This window comes from Giraffa tippelskirchi, chromosome 5 (assembly GCF_054371585.1).
Source record: "Giraffa tippelskirchi isolate mGirTip1 chromosome 5, T2T-mGirTip1v1.2.pri, whole genome shotgun sequence".
Classification (NCBI taxonomy): Eukaryota; Metazoa; Chordata; class Mammalia; order Artiodactyla; family Giraffidae; genus Giraffa; species Giraffa tippelskirchi.
Window position 1 is genome coordinate 114,608,851 of NC_137279.1, and position 14,748 is coordinate 114,623,598.

The 14,748-nt window shown below is 37.3% G+C and overlaps 1 protein-coding gene across 3 annotated transcripts in view; it reads left to right on the forward strand.

Annotated features, from left to right (window-relative positions):
- VAV3 (vav guanine nucleotide exchange factor 3) overlaps positions 1–14,748 on the forward strand; it is a 425,599-nt gene that overhangs the window by 276,289 nt on the left and 134,562 nt on the right. For all 3 annotated transcript variants that reach the window (XR_014054805.1, XR_014054804.1, XM_081493863.1), the window contains exons 18-19: positions 8,420–8,445; positions 13,528–13,573. Coding sequence is in view for 1 of the 3 variants with exons in the window: in XM_081493863.1 (XP_081349989.1) it covers positions 8,420–8,445; positions 13,528–13,573 (72 nt within the window). In the remaining 2 variants the exon portion in view is untranslated. The remainder of the gene's footprint in view (positions 1–8,419; positions 8,446–13,527; positions 13,574–14,748) is intronic.

The window sequence follows — 14,748 nt, forward strand, 5'->3', positions numbered from 1 at the left end:
TGCTTGCAGCAGTTCAGCAAGTAATTTTTCATGAGTGATGTGACTGGAGAAAAACAGGTGTATGGGAGAAGGGCAGGAGGCAGGATGAGATATATCAGAGGCTGGAGACCTGGTTTACTTGAATGGGGCTTGTGTATGGAGGAGAGAACTTGACTTTGGGAGAAATCATCCCAACAACCAAACTTAAAGCAAGTGAATAGTATTGATTTAAGGCAAACTTAAAGATTCCAAATCTCTCTGTAAAATAAATCATAGGTGATTTGAGATGACCCCCAGTTTTATAGAGCTTTATGGCTTATTGGTTAATAGTCCATATTCTCTTCAGGAGACAAAAAGAGATTCCACTTGGTTCAGTGTTACTCAAGAATCCACTTGTGGTTCAGAAAGTCATGGCTAGTAGGAATGGCTAAGTTGTTGTAAACAAGTTGGATATAGTTGGGTTGGAAGGCAGTTTCAAAAAGTGGAGCCTTTCATTCAACATTGGACATGTTTATAGCTAAGGGAGTGATCAGTTGGAAAAGAGTTACAAGTTGTACAAAACAACCCAGGGCCTAAATGAAGGCTAAAGAGTCTTCTACCTTGCAATTGTCATTTCTACTGGTCATCATGTTGCTGGCCTTATTCAATTTGATTCTTCTCTATCATCTGTCACTGTTAATCATTCTCCTACACATCCCCTCAGGTCATCCTCTGTATATCTGATTAATTTTTCTGGCATTACCCATAATCTGCAACCCAGGTAGATAAGGCTCCATTTCCACTTAAGGCCTCTCTGCTGAGCTTTGAATTCCAAATCTTCATTTTCTAATGTATCCCTTCCCAGGTATCCTGCAGTGACCTCCAGTTTCAGATATCTAAAACCAACCTCAGTAGTCATCACCGCTAACTTCTTCCTATTTTTTTGTCTTAAAGATCCACCACTCATACAGTCACCCAAACCTGGGGGTCAGCCTTGACTTAACTGCCTCCCTCATCTTCATTCACTTACCTGTTCTTAGTTCTCCTCCTAAGTATCTCGAGAATCTGCGTATATGGTATTGCTATAGATTAACTACAAAAATCTCCTCCCTGCTGTTAGTTTTCCTTTCACTGTACAATTTGCAACATGATCTTTATTAAAATCAAGGCAGATGTATCCCTCATTTTCTCAGTATATCTTCTGTTCCTCACAGAATAATGTTCAAAATTCAATTAGACAGTGAGCCTCTCACTGATAAGAACCATGCTGATTTGATGTTCTGACCTCTGAGAGACTATGATGAATAGATGAGTATGTGGGTAGACCAACAGATAGATAGAATAATGAGTAGAACTGTAGTATACCAAGATTTCTGGGCCCTGAAAATCGCTGTGGTCTTAGAAGCAGAAGTAGGAGGCTGTGAGGGATTTGACAATTCCTGGTTCTACCCTTGGAAAGACTAGAGCTTGAGTAATTGTGGTATAAGTGGAATAAAAACCTGATCTGAATCCCTGGCTGGTACTCTTAAGGATGAAAGATGGAAAACTGAGTAGACTTTTCCTTTATAGTATTTATTCAAGTTAAAATTCACACCCTGAGCATTGATCACTAAGCCTTTGACAAGGGACACTTGGGTTAGGTTAATAAGTAGCAAGAAAATGACCTGGCTCATGGGACACCTAATGACAAAAGTATCTCTATTTCTGGAGGGATCTACTTCCTGTTCCATTTGGTCCCATTTTTTAGAATTTTTGCTTGGCTCTTAAGCGTTTCCTGTCCCTGAAATATGCTCCATTTTCTCCCTACAGTTCCAAGATTACCCTCTTTTATTAATACTTCCTCTCCAATATCTTTGCCAATCTTTTAACCTTACTCTTCCCATCTAATAGTAGTCTGCATTAAATTGTTCTCTTACCTTAAAAAAAATTGTTCTCTAATTTGTGTGTCGGTTTTATATCTTTGCCAAGGTTAGGCAGTGTCGGTAACTAAAAAACCCCAAATCCCAATGGTTTTAACACATAAAAGTTTGTTTTTCACACATGTGGTGTTTGTTGTGGGTCCTTGCCTTCTAAATAATGGTTTAGGGATCCAAGCTGGTTCCATCTTATGACCGTGAATTCAACATGTGACTCCTGGGCTTGGGCTCTTGAGACCTTTGAACTGGAAGTGAGCAATTTCATTTTTTTAGCATCAGAAGTCCATTGGTTAAAACCAGTCACATGGCCTCAACTTAATTACAAGGGAAGCTGGACAAGTAGTGGAACCCATGGACTTTTTGGTGAGCACTACTGTCTCTGACCTTTTTAATTTTAATTTTATTTTTTAAGAGTTTTTCACAATTAGTACCCATTCTCTAATCAGCCTTTGTTTTTTAATAGAAGTTTGTAGCATTTTATTTTATTTGACCATACCATGTGGCTTATGGGATCTTAGTTCCCAGACCCTTAGGAGTGAATGTACGGTGTCCTAACCACTGGACTGTCAGAGAATTCCCTCTGCCACTTTTTATTTCCTTTAGTAGAGTATATGCTCCTTCACCATAGGGAATGTGTTTCTCATCTTTTGTATCTATCCTTTAATATCCAGTCCAAAGTCAAGGTGTTGACCATCAAGTTGTTATTCCTTCTTCCTAAATAGGAATATTTCAACCCAACTACAATCCTTGATGTGGTAAAGATACTAACCATTAAGCATTTGAAATAGCTCTTAGACACTTCTTTTTTTGTGTTTGTGGAAATTATGTCTTCTTTGGATGTTGTCTTCCCTGGGTTCAGAAACCTTTTATATTTCATGCTCTATATCCTTTAAATTTGTCTAGTCTTCATTCATCTGCAAAATAATAATTAGTTGGCAAAAATGCAGTTCATTTCTAAAAGTAATTCATTCATATTAATACTTGACTATGATAGACTATTAACTCAAGTACATTTCAAATGTTTAAAAGGATCCTTTAAGTTTATTTTTTTTCTAAGACAAACTGTACGACTTGGAAACAAATTGGAAGGTTGGGTGATTAGTTTATGTCTTAACATTTGAGGATTTGCATAGATATAAAGAGAAGGCGGTTCTAATCTCTGTTTTGCTGAACTTGAGTTGACTTCTTCACATTCACCACGGCAACCTCAGTGATCAACATGTACATGGATTCTGAGGTGTGCTGCCAAATCTTTCCAACCTTAATAATGAATGGTATGAACTCCATTATGCGAGACTTTCTCAACAAGTCACTGCAAAACTGATGTAATTCTAGAGTGGTGTTTCTTTCTCACAGTATGCTACCATGGAGGTCTAGCCCTAGATTGCAACCTTTGGGGGCATTTGTGTTTTTTTCCTTGTTGCAATATATGGCTAAACTCCTCTTGTCCCCTTCTTATTTTGATGTTGATCTACATAGCTTGCTTTACATTCTCTTGTTTTAAACAAAGAAAGTAACATTGGAAGGCAAATATTGCTGGAGCAGATGACTTCGGTTTAATTTGTCTTTTCCTTTAGGGGGAGTGTAAGCCTCAGCTGCTCCAATATTTAACTGAAGCAGATCCCCATTTGCTTATCTGTTTAATCACTCTTTTATCTAGGCCAGGTTGCTGCTGCTGCTGTAGCCACTCCTAAAAGTAGACTTGGTGTCATCACGACTTAAATCTGCAAGATTGCTACCTAGAACCTGCACCCCAAATTGCCATCTGATATAGCTCTTTTATAAATAGTATTGCAGTATTTGGGCTTCCCTGCTAACTCAGCTGGTAAAGAATCTGCTGCAGTGCAGGAGACCCCAGTTTGATTCCTGAGTCAGGAAAATCCCCTGGAGAAAAGGGGTAAACTACCCACTTCAGTATTCTTGGGCATCCCTGGTGGTTCAGATGGTAAAGAATCTGCCTGCGATGCGGCAGACATGGGTTCGATCCCTGGGTTGTAAAGATCCCCTGGAGGAGGGCATGGCAACCCACTCTAGTATTCTTGCCTAGAGAATCCCCACGGACAGAGGAGCCTGGTGGACTACAGTCCATGGGGTCAAAAAGAGTCGGACACAACTGAGCGACTAAGCACAGCACAGCACATTGCAGTATTTTATCATAAGAGATAAACTTTTAGAATATAATTTTATTTTATCCTTTTACCACTAGGCATTTTATCACATGACTTTTACATAAACTGAAGCTTAATCATTGATTTCATAACCAAAAAATGACTTTGGTTCTATTTAACATTATTTAAAGTCTTTTATATAAATTAATTATCTCTTTTAACTTATCGAGACAATTTTATATTCTAGAGTAGTTATTATTCCTTCCATTTAATTATTTGGGTCAATTTAATGATAGAAATGGCAACCCATTCCAGTATTCTTGCCTGGGAAATTCCATGGACAGAGGAGCCTGACAGGCTCCAGTCCGTGAGGTTGCAAGAGTCACACATGACTTAATAAACCACCACCACCAATCTTACATTAATAATTGTTAGAGTGAACTGAAAACTCTTATATGGTTGGATCCTTGTTAGAGCTCCTGAAAAGACTTGAAATCAAAGCCTCTTTCCAAGTATTAGTTATGTTTTTGTTTTTTCAGAATATTGCTGTAGATCTGAGTGGTGAAAATAGGGTTTGTGCAACTTCCTCCAAAATTTGATCAGTCCTACTGCCTTTCAGTTTTAATGTTTCATAAAAATAGAATATTAGCCATCCATGATGATGAAGAACCTTCAAATGCTCTCCTGGTAATTACTTTTCTGTGATCCCTTTTAAGACAAATGATCTTACTGGGCACCAATTTGTTTAGTCTTAAGAAATAGAACTTCAGACAAGAGACAAAGCTGGTTGTGTAATAATGTATGCATTGAGAGCCACTTGTACTGGAAAACAAATATAATAGGACTGAAGTTTATGTTTAAACAAATGAATGATATGAGTCTAAAGTCTCAGTGAAAATCATTTGTCTTACACAAATACGTGCACTATGCTGGCGTTGAAGATGGAGTTCTGCTCAGGCTCCAAGCACCTCAGTAACAGCACTTCTCTGAAATACATTAAGCCAGTTGGGACATGATGAAAGAACGCAAGGTATAAACCCCTTGAGGGCCTGTGAGTCACCATCTAGAAAGGTTCTTGAAAGGGTAAGAACATTTTATAGTTTGATCAATAGGAGCCTGAGAAATCGGCTGCAGGGTAAGGGCAAGTTGAGGATTAAAAACTTTTGGAAACTTGAATTGAATTACCATTCTAAGGAAATTTCCAGAAGAAAAAGAGACAGTAAAAGAGAGATCTTTTGTCATATCTCAACCACTCACCTTTCTATTTGGTCAGAATTCAGCCAAATAAATTTGATAGTCATCAGCTCTTATTATCCTCATCCTGATGTGGAACTTTGATGCACAGAGAGTGTTTTAGAGCTCTGAGTGCCCGCCAAAGTAGCTTTGGGTGCATATCAAGAGGAAATGAAGGATGGTATTGTAGATTTCAAAATCAGAGCAACTTTTCCATAGAATATATCATCAGAAGAGGCTGTTATTCTATTTTTCCCATCCAGAATTGATGTTTACTTTAAACATGTATGAAACAATGTGCTGCAGTTGGGTTTTCTGCTCTCTCATCACTGTTAGTTTTGTAAAAATTATAGCTGCTGCATTGATACGGTTATCAGAATTTAGATCGTGTTTGTAAAGGGGCCAATCAGTCTGATGGCAGGACCACGGGAACAAGTACAAAAGTATAAATAAAGGAGCCTGGTTAAGAATTTCTGAACTCAGAACAGATTCTAAGAGTTATTTCTAGTCCTTTGGCTTTTGCCCTCTCCTCAGAATATTTACAGAACCCTGCCATGAAATATGACTAAATAAAACCTCAGACTTTTAAGAGCCACTGTTTATGTGCTCTGCCCAGCATGAGCAGATCACAGTGTGAACTACTCTATGCCAAGTCCATGGAAGAAATGAGCCTCTTTTCTGGATGGCAGTGGGGAGGGTGGGGGTGATGTGGTGGCCAGGAGGACAGGGAGTGGGGGCAAGGAAAGGGTAAGCCCCCATTAAGGACGCAGGCCCTGAGAGTTGGAGCTGTATCCAGCACGAAGCCCCTTGTCCCTTTTCCAATCTGGGTTACACAGAGGAGCCTTTGTGACGAGCAGGTACATTCAATAAGAATAGGAGGAAAACTTGATGAGATGCAAAGAAGGAAAGCAGGAGACAATAGCCAGCAGGAGAATTAAGGAGGGAGTGTCGGGTATGGTGGTCAGCCAAGTCTAGTTTTTTCCTTACCTGGCCAGTCCCATTCATACCTTGCCTGGACCTTACCTGCTTTGTGTTTTGTGCTCAGTGTTCACTCATGCCTGCAGCTGGCTGGCTTGAACCGAGTAGCGAGACAGGAAGGGCCTGTAAATGAGGAGCTTCTCTTCCCTGGATCTGTTTTCTAGGAAAAGATGTGCAGGTATATGCAGAGCTAGTTCATCACGTTAGATACAATCATTTCCTCTTCCTGAGGAAACCCAGAGCACTACTGGAACGTGATGTGCCCGCTACTGCCATGTGGGCTATCCTAGGTTTTATTTTAAAAATAAAATACATTTAAACATATTGTTGGAGAAGGAAATGGCAACCCACTCCAGTGTTCTTGCCTAGAGAATCCCAGGGACGGTGGAGCCTGGTGGGCTGCCGTCTATGGGGTCGCACAGAGTCGGACACGACTGAAGTGACTTAGCAGCAAACATATTGTAACAGATCAACTTCACCAGGACATAACAACAATTCTGTGCAGTGTCAGGAAAAAAAAAAAAATTCTGAATTAAAATTAAGATGAACTCTCATTTTTAAACACCAACCCTGAAAGATAGATTTTCCCATTGAGAGGTCATCTGGAAATATCAAAGCTTTTCTCAGCCTGCTTGGATGGAAAATTTAAACTCTCCTCCTGTTTGGTGCTTCTTGCTGACTGTGATTTCCAGTTCAGGCTCTTTCTCTAACTCACAGTAGAAGAAAGTAGTATAGGGCTTTTCTGGCATATAGGTCTTTCTGGTTAAACCAGTGTAACAGGTATCACAGCTTGTCTGTTAGGAACCTGAGTTCACCTAACCTTGGTTCTCAGTCTGGGCACAGTATCCAGTTGAATGGCACTTTCATATACCCTTTCCCTACACAACTTCTCTTAGGCAATCTTTCTTCTGAAACTTTGCCTATTTCTAGCAGAGAGGAGACAGGAAATAGCTTTCTGTCCTTTGTAAAGGCCAACTTCAGGCCTGCAAAGATGCCTTCATAGCAGTTATGTAGGAAATTTAGGGTGATAGGGTTGACATTGAAAAAGAAATGCAGGCTTTGCTTTTCTCCAGAAAGGTGACTTTTTGCTCATGCATCTTCAGTTCCATTAATCAGGTATAGTCCTTTAAAAAACAGAAAGGCCCAAAACCTCCTGTTCCATGCCCCAGGCAGTGTTCCTGTGTAAAGCAATCTGACAGCTACTCAGGTGTTCTGGTACTTTTCCCCTTGAACTCTGATTCTGAGGCTTCTTGGAACCTCTGTCAGAGGTTCATTTAGTCTACAGAGCCCTCTTTTAGAACTATCCTTTCTCTCCTAATGTTCTCATCAGTGTCTTCTCTTCTCATATCCCCCTTCAGAGGATCATTTTGGTGGGCAAATATATAGCATAAGCTCAAAATGATGAGATGTTTTTCTATAGTCTGGAGAAATTATAATATGCATAAGTACTCCTGGATATGGGGAAGGAAACAAAAATATTCCCCACCGGCTTTTCCGCATGCAGCGTGTCTTTCCTCTCAGAGATACCCTTTGCCCTCTGCCAAGTTACTCTCTTGCATATCTCAGGGCCCTTCCTAACTGTTAGTCATTTTCAGGAACTGAAATGTAATGGAGTTTGTCATTTCTATTTCTAAACAGGTAAATTAGGATGAAAAGAAAATTAGCATTGGGATTGAATCTTGTCTATTTTTAATTTCCATCTTTAAATCAATCTGTATCCCTCCCCCCAAATAAAACTAAAAGAAACAGCCACTTAATGCCAAATTCTTATGCAAATTGTATGTGTTAAATTTGCAATTGTTATAGTAATTGTAATATAGGCAATTGTAACATGTTTGTAACATGTTGTGTTTAGATTCTTAAAACTGGGTGCATTGAAAAAAAGGCTCCCACCTAGCTTTCTCTTATGTACGTAAACTTGGTTCCAGTCCCTGTTTCAAGGACTTTATGTGGTTGGATTAAAATTGCTTAATAAACAATTGAAAAAGTTAAGCTTAACCTAGAAGTCATTTAGTACTATGAGTCACTTCCCTGACAGCCAATAAGGCAAGAGAACCTGGTTGCAAAACAATTACTAGCCCAGCCTGAGGGACCTTGGAAATATATTAACAGGTATCATTAGGAAAACAAAGCAGTAGTGTTCTACCACACTGCAGAGAACAAGCTAAGGTTGCTAACTAAACAAAACAACTTCACTGACAATGCCAATTTTTACATTTGTTTCAGAACAAGGGACGCTCAAATCATCAGAGGTAAGATTAATGTTTACATTTTTCTTATGTAACTTTTGCATTTCAGCTTGTTTGCTAACTTAAGCAGGCTCAAACACCTAAAATGTTAAATGTACCTTTTAAAGTGGATAGAAACAGAGCTAGAGTGAGTAATCAAGTGCTTTTGAGTGAAATGCACAGGTTAAATAAGAGGAGTTTTCAGATACCATCTGAAGATCTGAGGTAGAAGAAAAATGTGAATATTTCATCTAAGAATATCTGTAAGATACACATTTCAGAATCTTAGGTGCTCATTTATTCAGGTAAATTTCAAATAAATATTGTAGCAATGTTGTAGCACTAATCTGGTGGAAGTACCTTTCCCTTGTTTCCAGCTACAGAATTCCACAAACCCTGAGGCTTATAAAACTTAATGCATCTGAAGGCATTCCCTTGGAATAAATCTTTTTGATCCTGCTGGGACAGGAGAAAGGGTGGCCCTTATCCTAGGATAAAACAGTGTAGCTGCCTGACATTCACTAGTGCTAGAAGTTCTAGCATTCTTCTAAGGGTGTGCTTGTATGTTTCTGCCAGTTTTCCACCTGAGCAAAATCATGATTTGTATCATGTCTTCTTGATCAAATCAGAATCTGATAACATTTCCTTTGGTTTAACAGATTCTGAGGTCTGATGGCTTAGAAGTACGAGATCCCTGTCACCTCTCAGAATAAAGCGCTTTTAAGAAAATAGAAAAGAATGAAAAATGTGGCAGATTATAGGCAACTAGTGCCTTGGCCTTCAACCAAAAATAATATATTTCTTACCTGACCTCCCCCAAAAATCATAACAAAGAAAACTAAAATGTAAAAGGTCTGTGATTAGTAATATGAACCCAAAATACAATAATCTGAGAATTTCAGAATAAAGGCAAGTACATTCTTTATCAAATTATTTTAGCATATACAATTATATCTGATTAAGAGTGGTATAATATTAGTATGTTTTTAATAGGCTGGTATTTACATAGTTGCTAAAAATAATGAAAAGTACAGCAAGAAGTCAAACAAGAGGTAACTGCTTTCACTTTTTTGCATCAGCACGTAATTTGTGCATATCGGGAACCAAGAATGTGATGTGAGAAAATTCACGTGTACCCTTTCAGTGTTATCCATCGGCTGTATTTTAGACTTTAGAATCTAGCTCAAGGAATGCATAACAGGATAATAACATTTTAAAAATAGGTCATGCAAGTTCTGCTAGGGCTAAAATAATTAATGTAAACTTTTTTTAGTGTTTAGTTGACAGGTAAGATTTTTCATCAGGACTATAAGGATTCTTCCAGCAGTGCCAGTGAAGATCTTAGAAAGTAGCCTTCTTTTTCTTCTCTCACACTATTATTAGATTATTGAGACAGATATCCTTGTAGAGCTTTGAACTGTAACTCAATATTACTTTACATTTGTACTGTTAGATACATGTATTTTTTCCCCCCAGGGAAGATGATTTCACTTGATTTTATTTAAGTAATGAGAAATGGGTGTATTTACAGAAAAGAAAGTATGCTAATAATAAGTGGTTAATAATTTTCACACTGGTACAAAATAACGATACAAAAAAATGCTCTCCAGGCATTTAATACTCTTAAAAATTAACATTAAGCCTATTATGGAAAGAATTCATTTTCACATTGATATTTTTTAAATGTAGCATCTGTGTTTTAGTGACTTGCTTAACTTTTGATTATAATAAGTATAATTTTTATTTAATGTGTGATTCTGCTAATAATCTCTACTTTGAATGGATAATTATAGTGAAATCTTATACTGGCCAAGCTATTTGGAAACTTTAGCTTAGCATAAGGAAGAACTGTAGCAAAAAAATGTTAAGAAACATCTTTCACTCCATGCCTCCCCACTACGACTTTGTGAAAGGTGTATTCACTCTTAACACACACGCTTATGTGATGTTTGGGAGTCTTTCCGAAAGTAAACAATGAAGCCCTTTTGTAAGCTCTGTGATTTTTGCCCCCTCTCTGTTGGAGGTCTTCTTTTTCCTCCATGGACCAATTTCTCCTATTCTCTTCTCCTTTCAATAACCATGATTATGAGTTTTTAATTTATACTTCATTCTCAAGGTAGGTCAGTTTTCAGTAGCTACAGGATCCATCTTCCTAACCTGGGATGTTCTTCCAGCATCCCATTTTGGAGTGGACCTTCAGAAGCAACTTCTAGCTCCAGAAATCAAGGTTGTCATTACATACCTATCAGTATTTAGTGTATGTATATATACTTCCGATCTATTCCTTAATGTAGGTTTTTCTGCCTTTTAAGTAGAGGAACCAAAGCCAGTTTCATATAGCAAATGAATCTTTCCTTGTTTTGTTGGTAAAATCAACAGAGAGAATTAGGTTTCTCCCAAAAGAGACAAGAAGAGAGGTTCTTGTGCAATACAGATATTTCTTTTAGAGAAAGGCAAGGTAATAGATAATGAAGCTAGAAATAAAATTAGGTTGGTTTGTTGTCTCCTCCCTCCCACCTCCCACTTCTTGGTAAATCAAAAGAAGTTTGAGAATGTTCTGAAGACTGATTGTCCTGATCTCATGGGGGAAGGGAGTCACCAAGAGCTCCCAGGGAGGCTACTCAATGGACCCCTCTCTTCCTCCTGGGATGGGTCTTGTTCAGCTCTGTCTCACACTTTTGAGAATATAGGGTTTTTAGAATATATGTTGGGGAGAGGAGTATTTTGGATGGGATATGACAGAAGAAAAATTGAAATTTGCATTTTGAAATTGTGTAAATGTGTTCTAAACATTTCAAAATTTTTTAGAATATATAAAATATTTTAGGTGCTTTTAAACTGTAATAAATCGCAAACTCTCAAAATGCACTTGATCTAAGTTGCTGAAATTTTCTCATTCTCTTTTTTTTTTCAATGCACCAAATCATAGTTTTGTTCCACTGCCTACTTTTCCTGTAGAAAAGTTTGCTTTCAGCATCACTGGTTTCCAATGACTTGCAGGAGGAAAAACCTAAAATATAGTAGTAGTGCATACTTTAGTAGAAAGAATTTATCATTTACCTGAGCTTAAACATTCAAAATATCATGAAATTAATAATAATCACAATAATAATAATCTATGACTTAATAGTCCTTACTGTGTGTCAGGAACTGTTCCAAGCATTTAACGTGAATTAACATATGTTTCTCACCACAAAGGCTATGAAGTAGGTGGTATTAATATCCCCATTTTACAGATGAAGAAACAGGCATGGAGACTTTAACTAACCTGCTCCCAATCAGATGCCAAGTGACAGGGAGGGTCTGAATTTGAACTTAGGCAGTCAGATTCTAGAATCCATACTCTTAATAATTGTGCCCTGTTCCCTATTTTAATCTTAACCTCAGGGTCCTACAGAGTTGCTCTTGAACTCAAGTTCTCTTTTTCACTTTCTAAGTTAATATTTTTAAATAGTTCTAGCTTAGGGATAGTAGGAATAAGACCCAAAGAGTGAATTCCTTTCTTGCCTTCCAAGCACTTTTGACAGCAAGAGTAAGAGTAGTCAAAAGACAGTGTCTGTTGTACATTAAGAAAATGAAGGGAAATTAGACAGTAAACAGCCATAAGGCATTCATCAATATATATTTTCCTGTTTAAAATATAGTCATTTATATAGAGAGCTCCAAACATTTTATAAAATTTTAGAAGGTTTTTTGAAGGCAGTTTTCTTCCAAGTTGTTGGATATGAACCTGTAACTTACCATGTTTTCCCTTTTCGTGTTTGGCTGTGAAGAACCCCAGTGTGGTATTTTCTTCTCACTCACAGTGAGTAAGGAGAGGCTCTCTTTATACTAGTGTTTTCTTCCCCCCAGTACAGCCATCCAGCTTGTTCAGTGTAGCTTTGATGCTGACTTAATGACCATATTAGGCTTTAACAATTGCATTTTAAAAGTAGTTGGGTTAAAAGCAAAGTTTATATTTTTAATAATTCTCCAATTTGCTTTTACCTGAGAAACCTTGACATCTGCTTTGAGGCCCATTTAACTTATGAACAAAAACAACGGGGGGAACCCTAAGAAAAACCCATGGTTAATGTGAGCTTGGCAAAACCAATTCTGCTCTGAATGAACCAGGGCTCCATACACAGGCACAAACCCCAACACATGTAGAAAGAAAATTGCTCTTGTGAAAATCTGAATTATATTGTAATTATAGACTGAGCATTGCATTCACTTATGTAACAAAAGTGGAAATGAAGTTCTTATTAATTAGTGAGATTGCGATAGTTATTGTGTAGGAATGAATTTAATGCTTATAAAATCAAACGTGTAACCACACATTTTCAAAGATTTAAAACCTCTTTTGTTTTGCATCTTATCTGTAATTTTTGTAATCACAATTTTTCTTATGGATTCCTTTTCTATAATAAGAATTTACTTCATGGTTTACAAGCTGCATGTCTATTTTGTTTCTTAAAGTATTCAGATATCACTGATCCATAATTAAACTACCATACCAAGCTCAAAATCAGAGCTTGAGATCTTTGTTTGGAGGTTGTATATTTTCTCCAGTCTGTGGTCTGTCAGGCTTAAAAAAAGCTGCATTAGAATTTTGGAGATCAAAACTCTTTGCTGAGAGCATTTTCTAAGCAAAAATGGCTACCTAGACTTTGTTTTCATAATTCCTATATTATGACTTAAAAAAGTGAGTCATAATCCTCAGAGATGCTGAATGAAAAGTACTTCTTTCCCATAGTGTCATATCAGTGATTTAGCAAGTGGGAGACATTAGAGAAACAAAAATTATAAAAAGAAACTGGAACTGAGTGTTTTGATCAAATTTAGTAATACTCTTATTTTTTTTTAATTTATAATGGAGTATAGTTGATTTACAATATTGTGTTACTTTCTGCTGTACACAAATATCCACTCTTTTTTAGATTCTTTTCCCATTTAGGGCATTACAGAGTATTGAGTTCCTTGTGCTATACAGTAGGTCCTTATTAGTTACCTATTTTACATATAGTAGTATTAAATGGAGGAAGTGCAACATTCACTGGACTTCCAGAGTGTTGCAAAATAATACAGTTTGATAACACAAAGTCTTTGTTTTGCCTTTCTGCACAGAAACGGACCAATGGACTCCGAAGAACCCCCAGACCGGTGGATCCAGGTGTGTGATTAAACATCTATAATTATTTCTGTAGTTAAGTGATTGTGAAAGTGTATGCGAATTGCAGTAGAAAGTCAGACAGATTGTTGGCCTTTGTTCTTCGGAGTTTGGTATATACTGTGTGACCAGGAGGTGACCGTCTGCTGTGTAAATCATTTACCTGAGACAGTGTCATGTGATGAGCAACCATCAGTACCACAGTCTCTCCACAGTCAGCAGTTGAGCTGGTTGTTTGCTTACTGAACAGCCTCAGGGTACTTGGTTAATGCTCACAGTTCCAACACCCTTTCCCTGTTTCCTCCTAAACCTGGAAAAAATCAACCAGCAAACTGGCACTTAAAAAAACAGCTTGTTTTGAGGGGGTGAAGGAGGTCATAAACTAGACAACTTTGTACTCTCCCCATTTGGGAAAATGCTTTTCTTTATTCTGTACCTATACTATTTTATCACAGAAGAAAGAGTTTAAGGACTTTGTGAACAAGTGTCCTCTCCAGAAACCAACTTTTTGTCTGCAGAGAGCATTCAGTTGTTTCTCGTTTAGTATCATGATGTTGACCCTGTCATTATTTTCATATAATTACTTTTCATCCATTAAGCAGTGCCTTCCACAGTTTAGTTATCAAAGATTTGTTATATATATGGTCATATTATTGTGGGTAAAAGGTGTTCATTGCTAAAGGATTTCCAATATATGAACTTGATAATAAATCAAGTGGAACATGAAATATAGAGTAGTCTTGCTGGAAAATAATCTAGATTATGTGTTTTGTTTTCTCATTGTAAACAATGTTCACCTAGTTATAAAGTTTAGCTTTCAAAGCATTATAGCTTTTAACTGAAACCACACCCCTGGTTGCCATGCCAGTTTATGAGCTGTTTGAAAAGGTTTATAGGAGCTTTGTTGCCTCTGGCTAGAAATTGCCTCACTTGTGTCTTGAGATCAGTTTAAATCTTTTAAGTACAGAACAAAATTAAGGCCATTTAAAAATAATAGGGGATCTGGCTTACTTTTTTTATTGGTTCTGACTTTCCCAAGACAATGCTCTTTGTAGAGAAGACTCAGCAATAATATTTTAAAGTGACTTCTGCTTGATTTAGTAGGAGTATATGAATGTGAACATAATATTTTTATGTTGTACAAATTATAGTATTTCTGTTTCTGTAAGTTGTCTAAA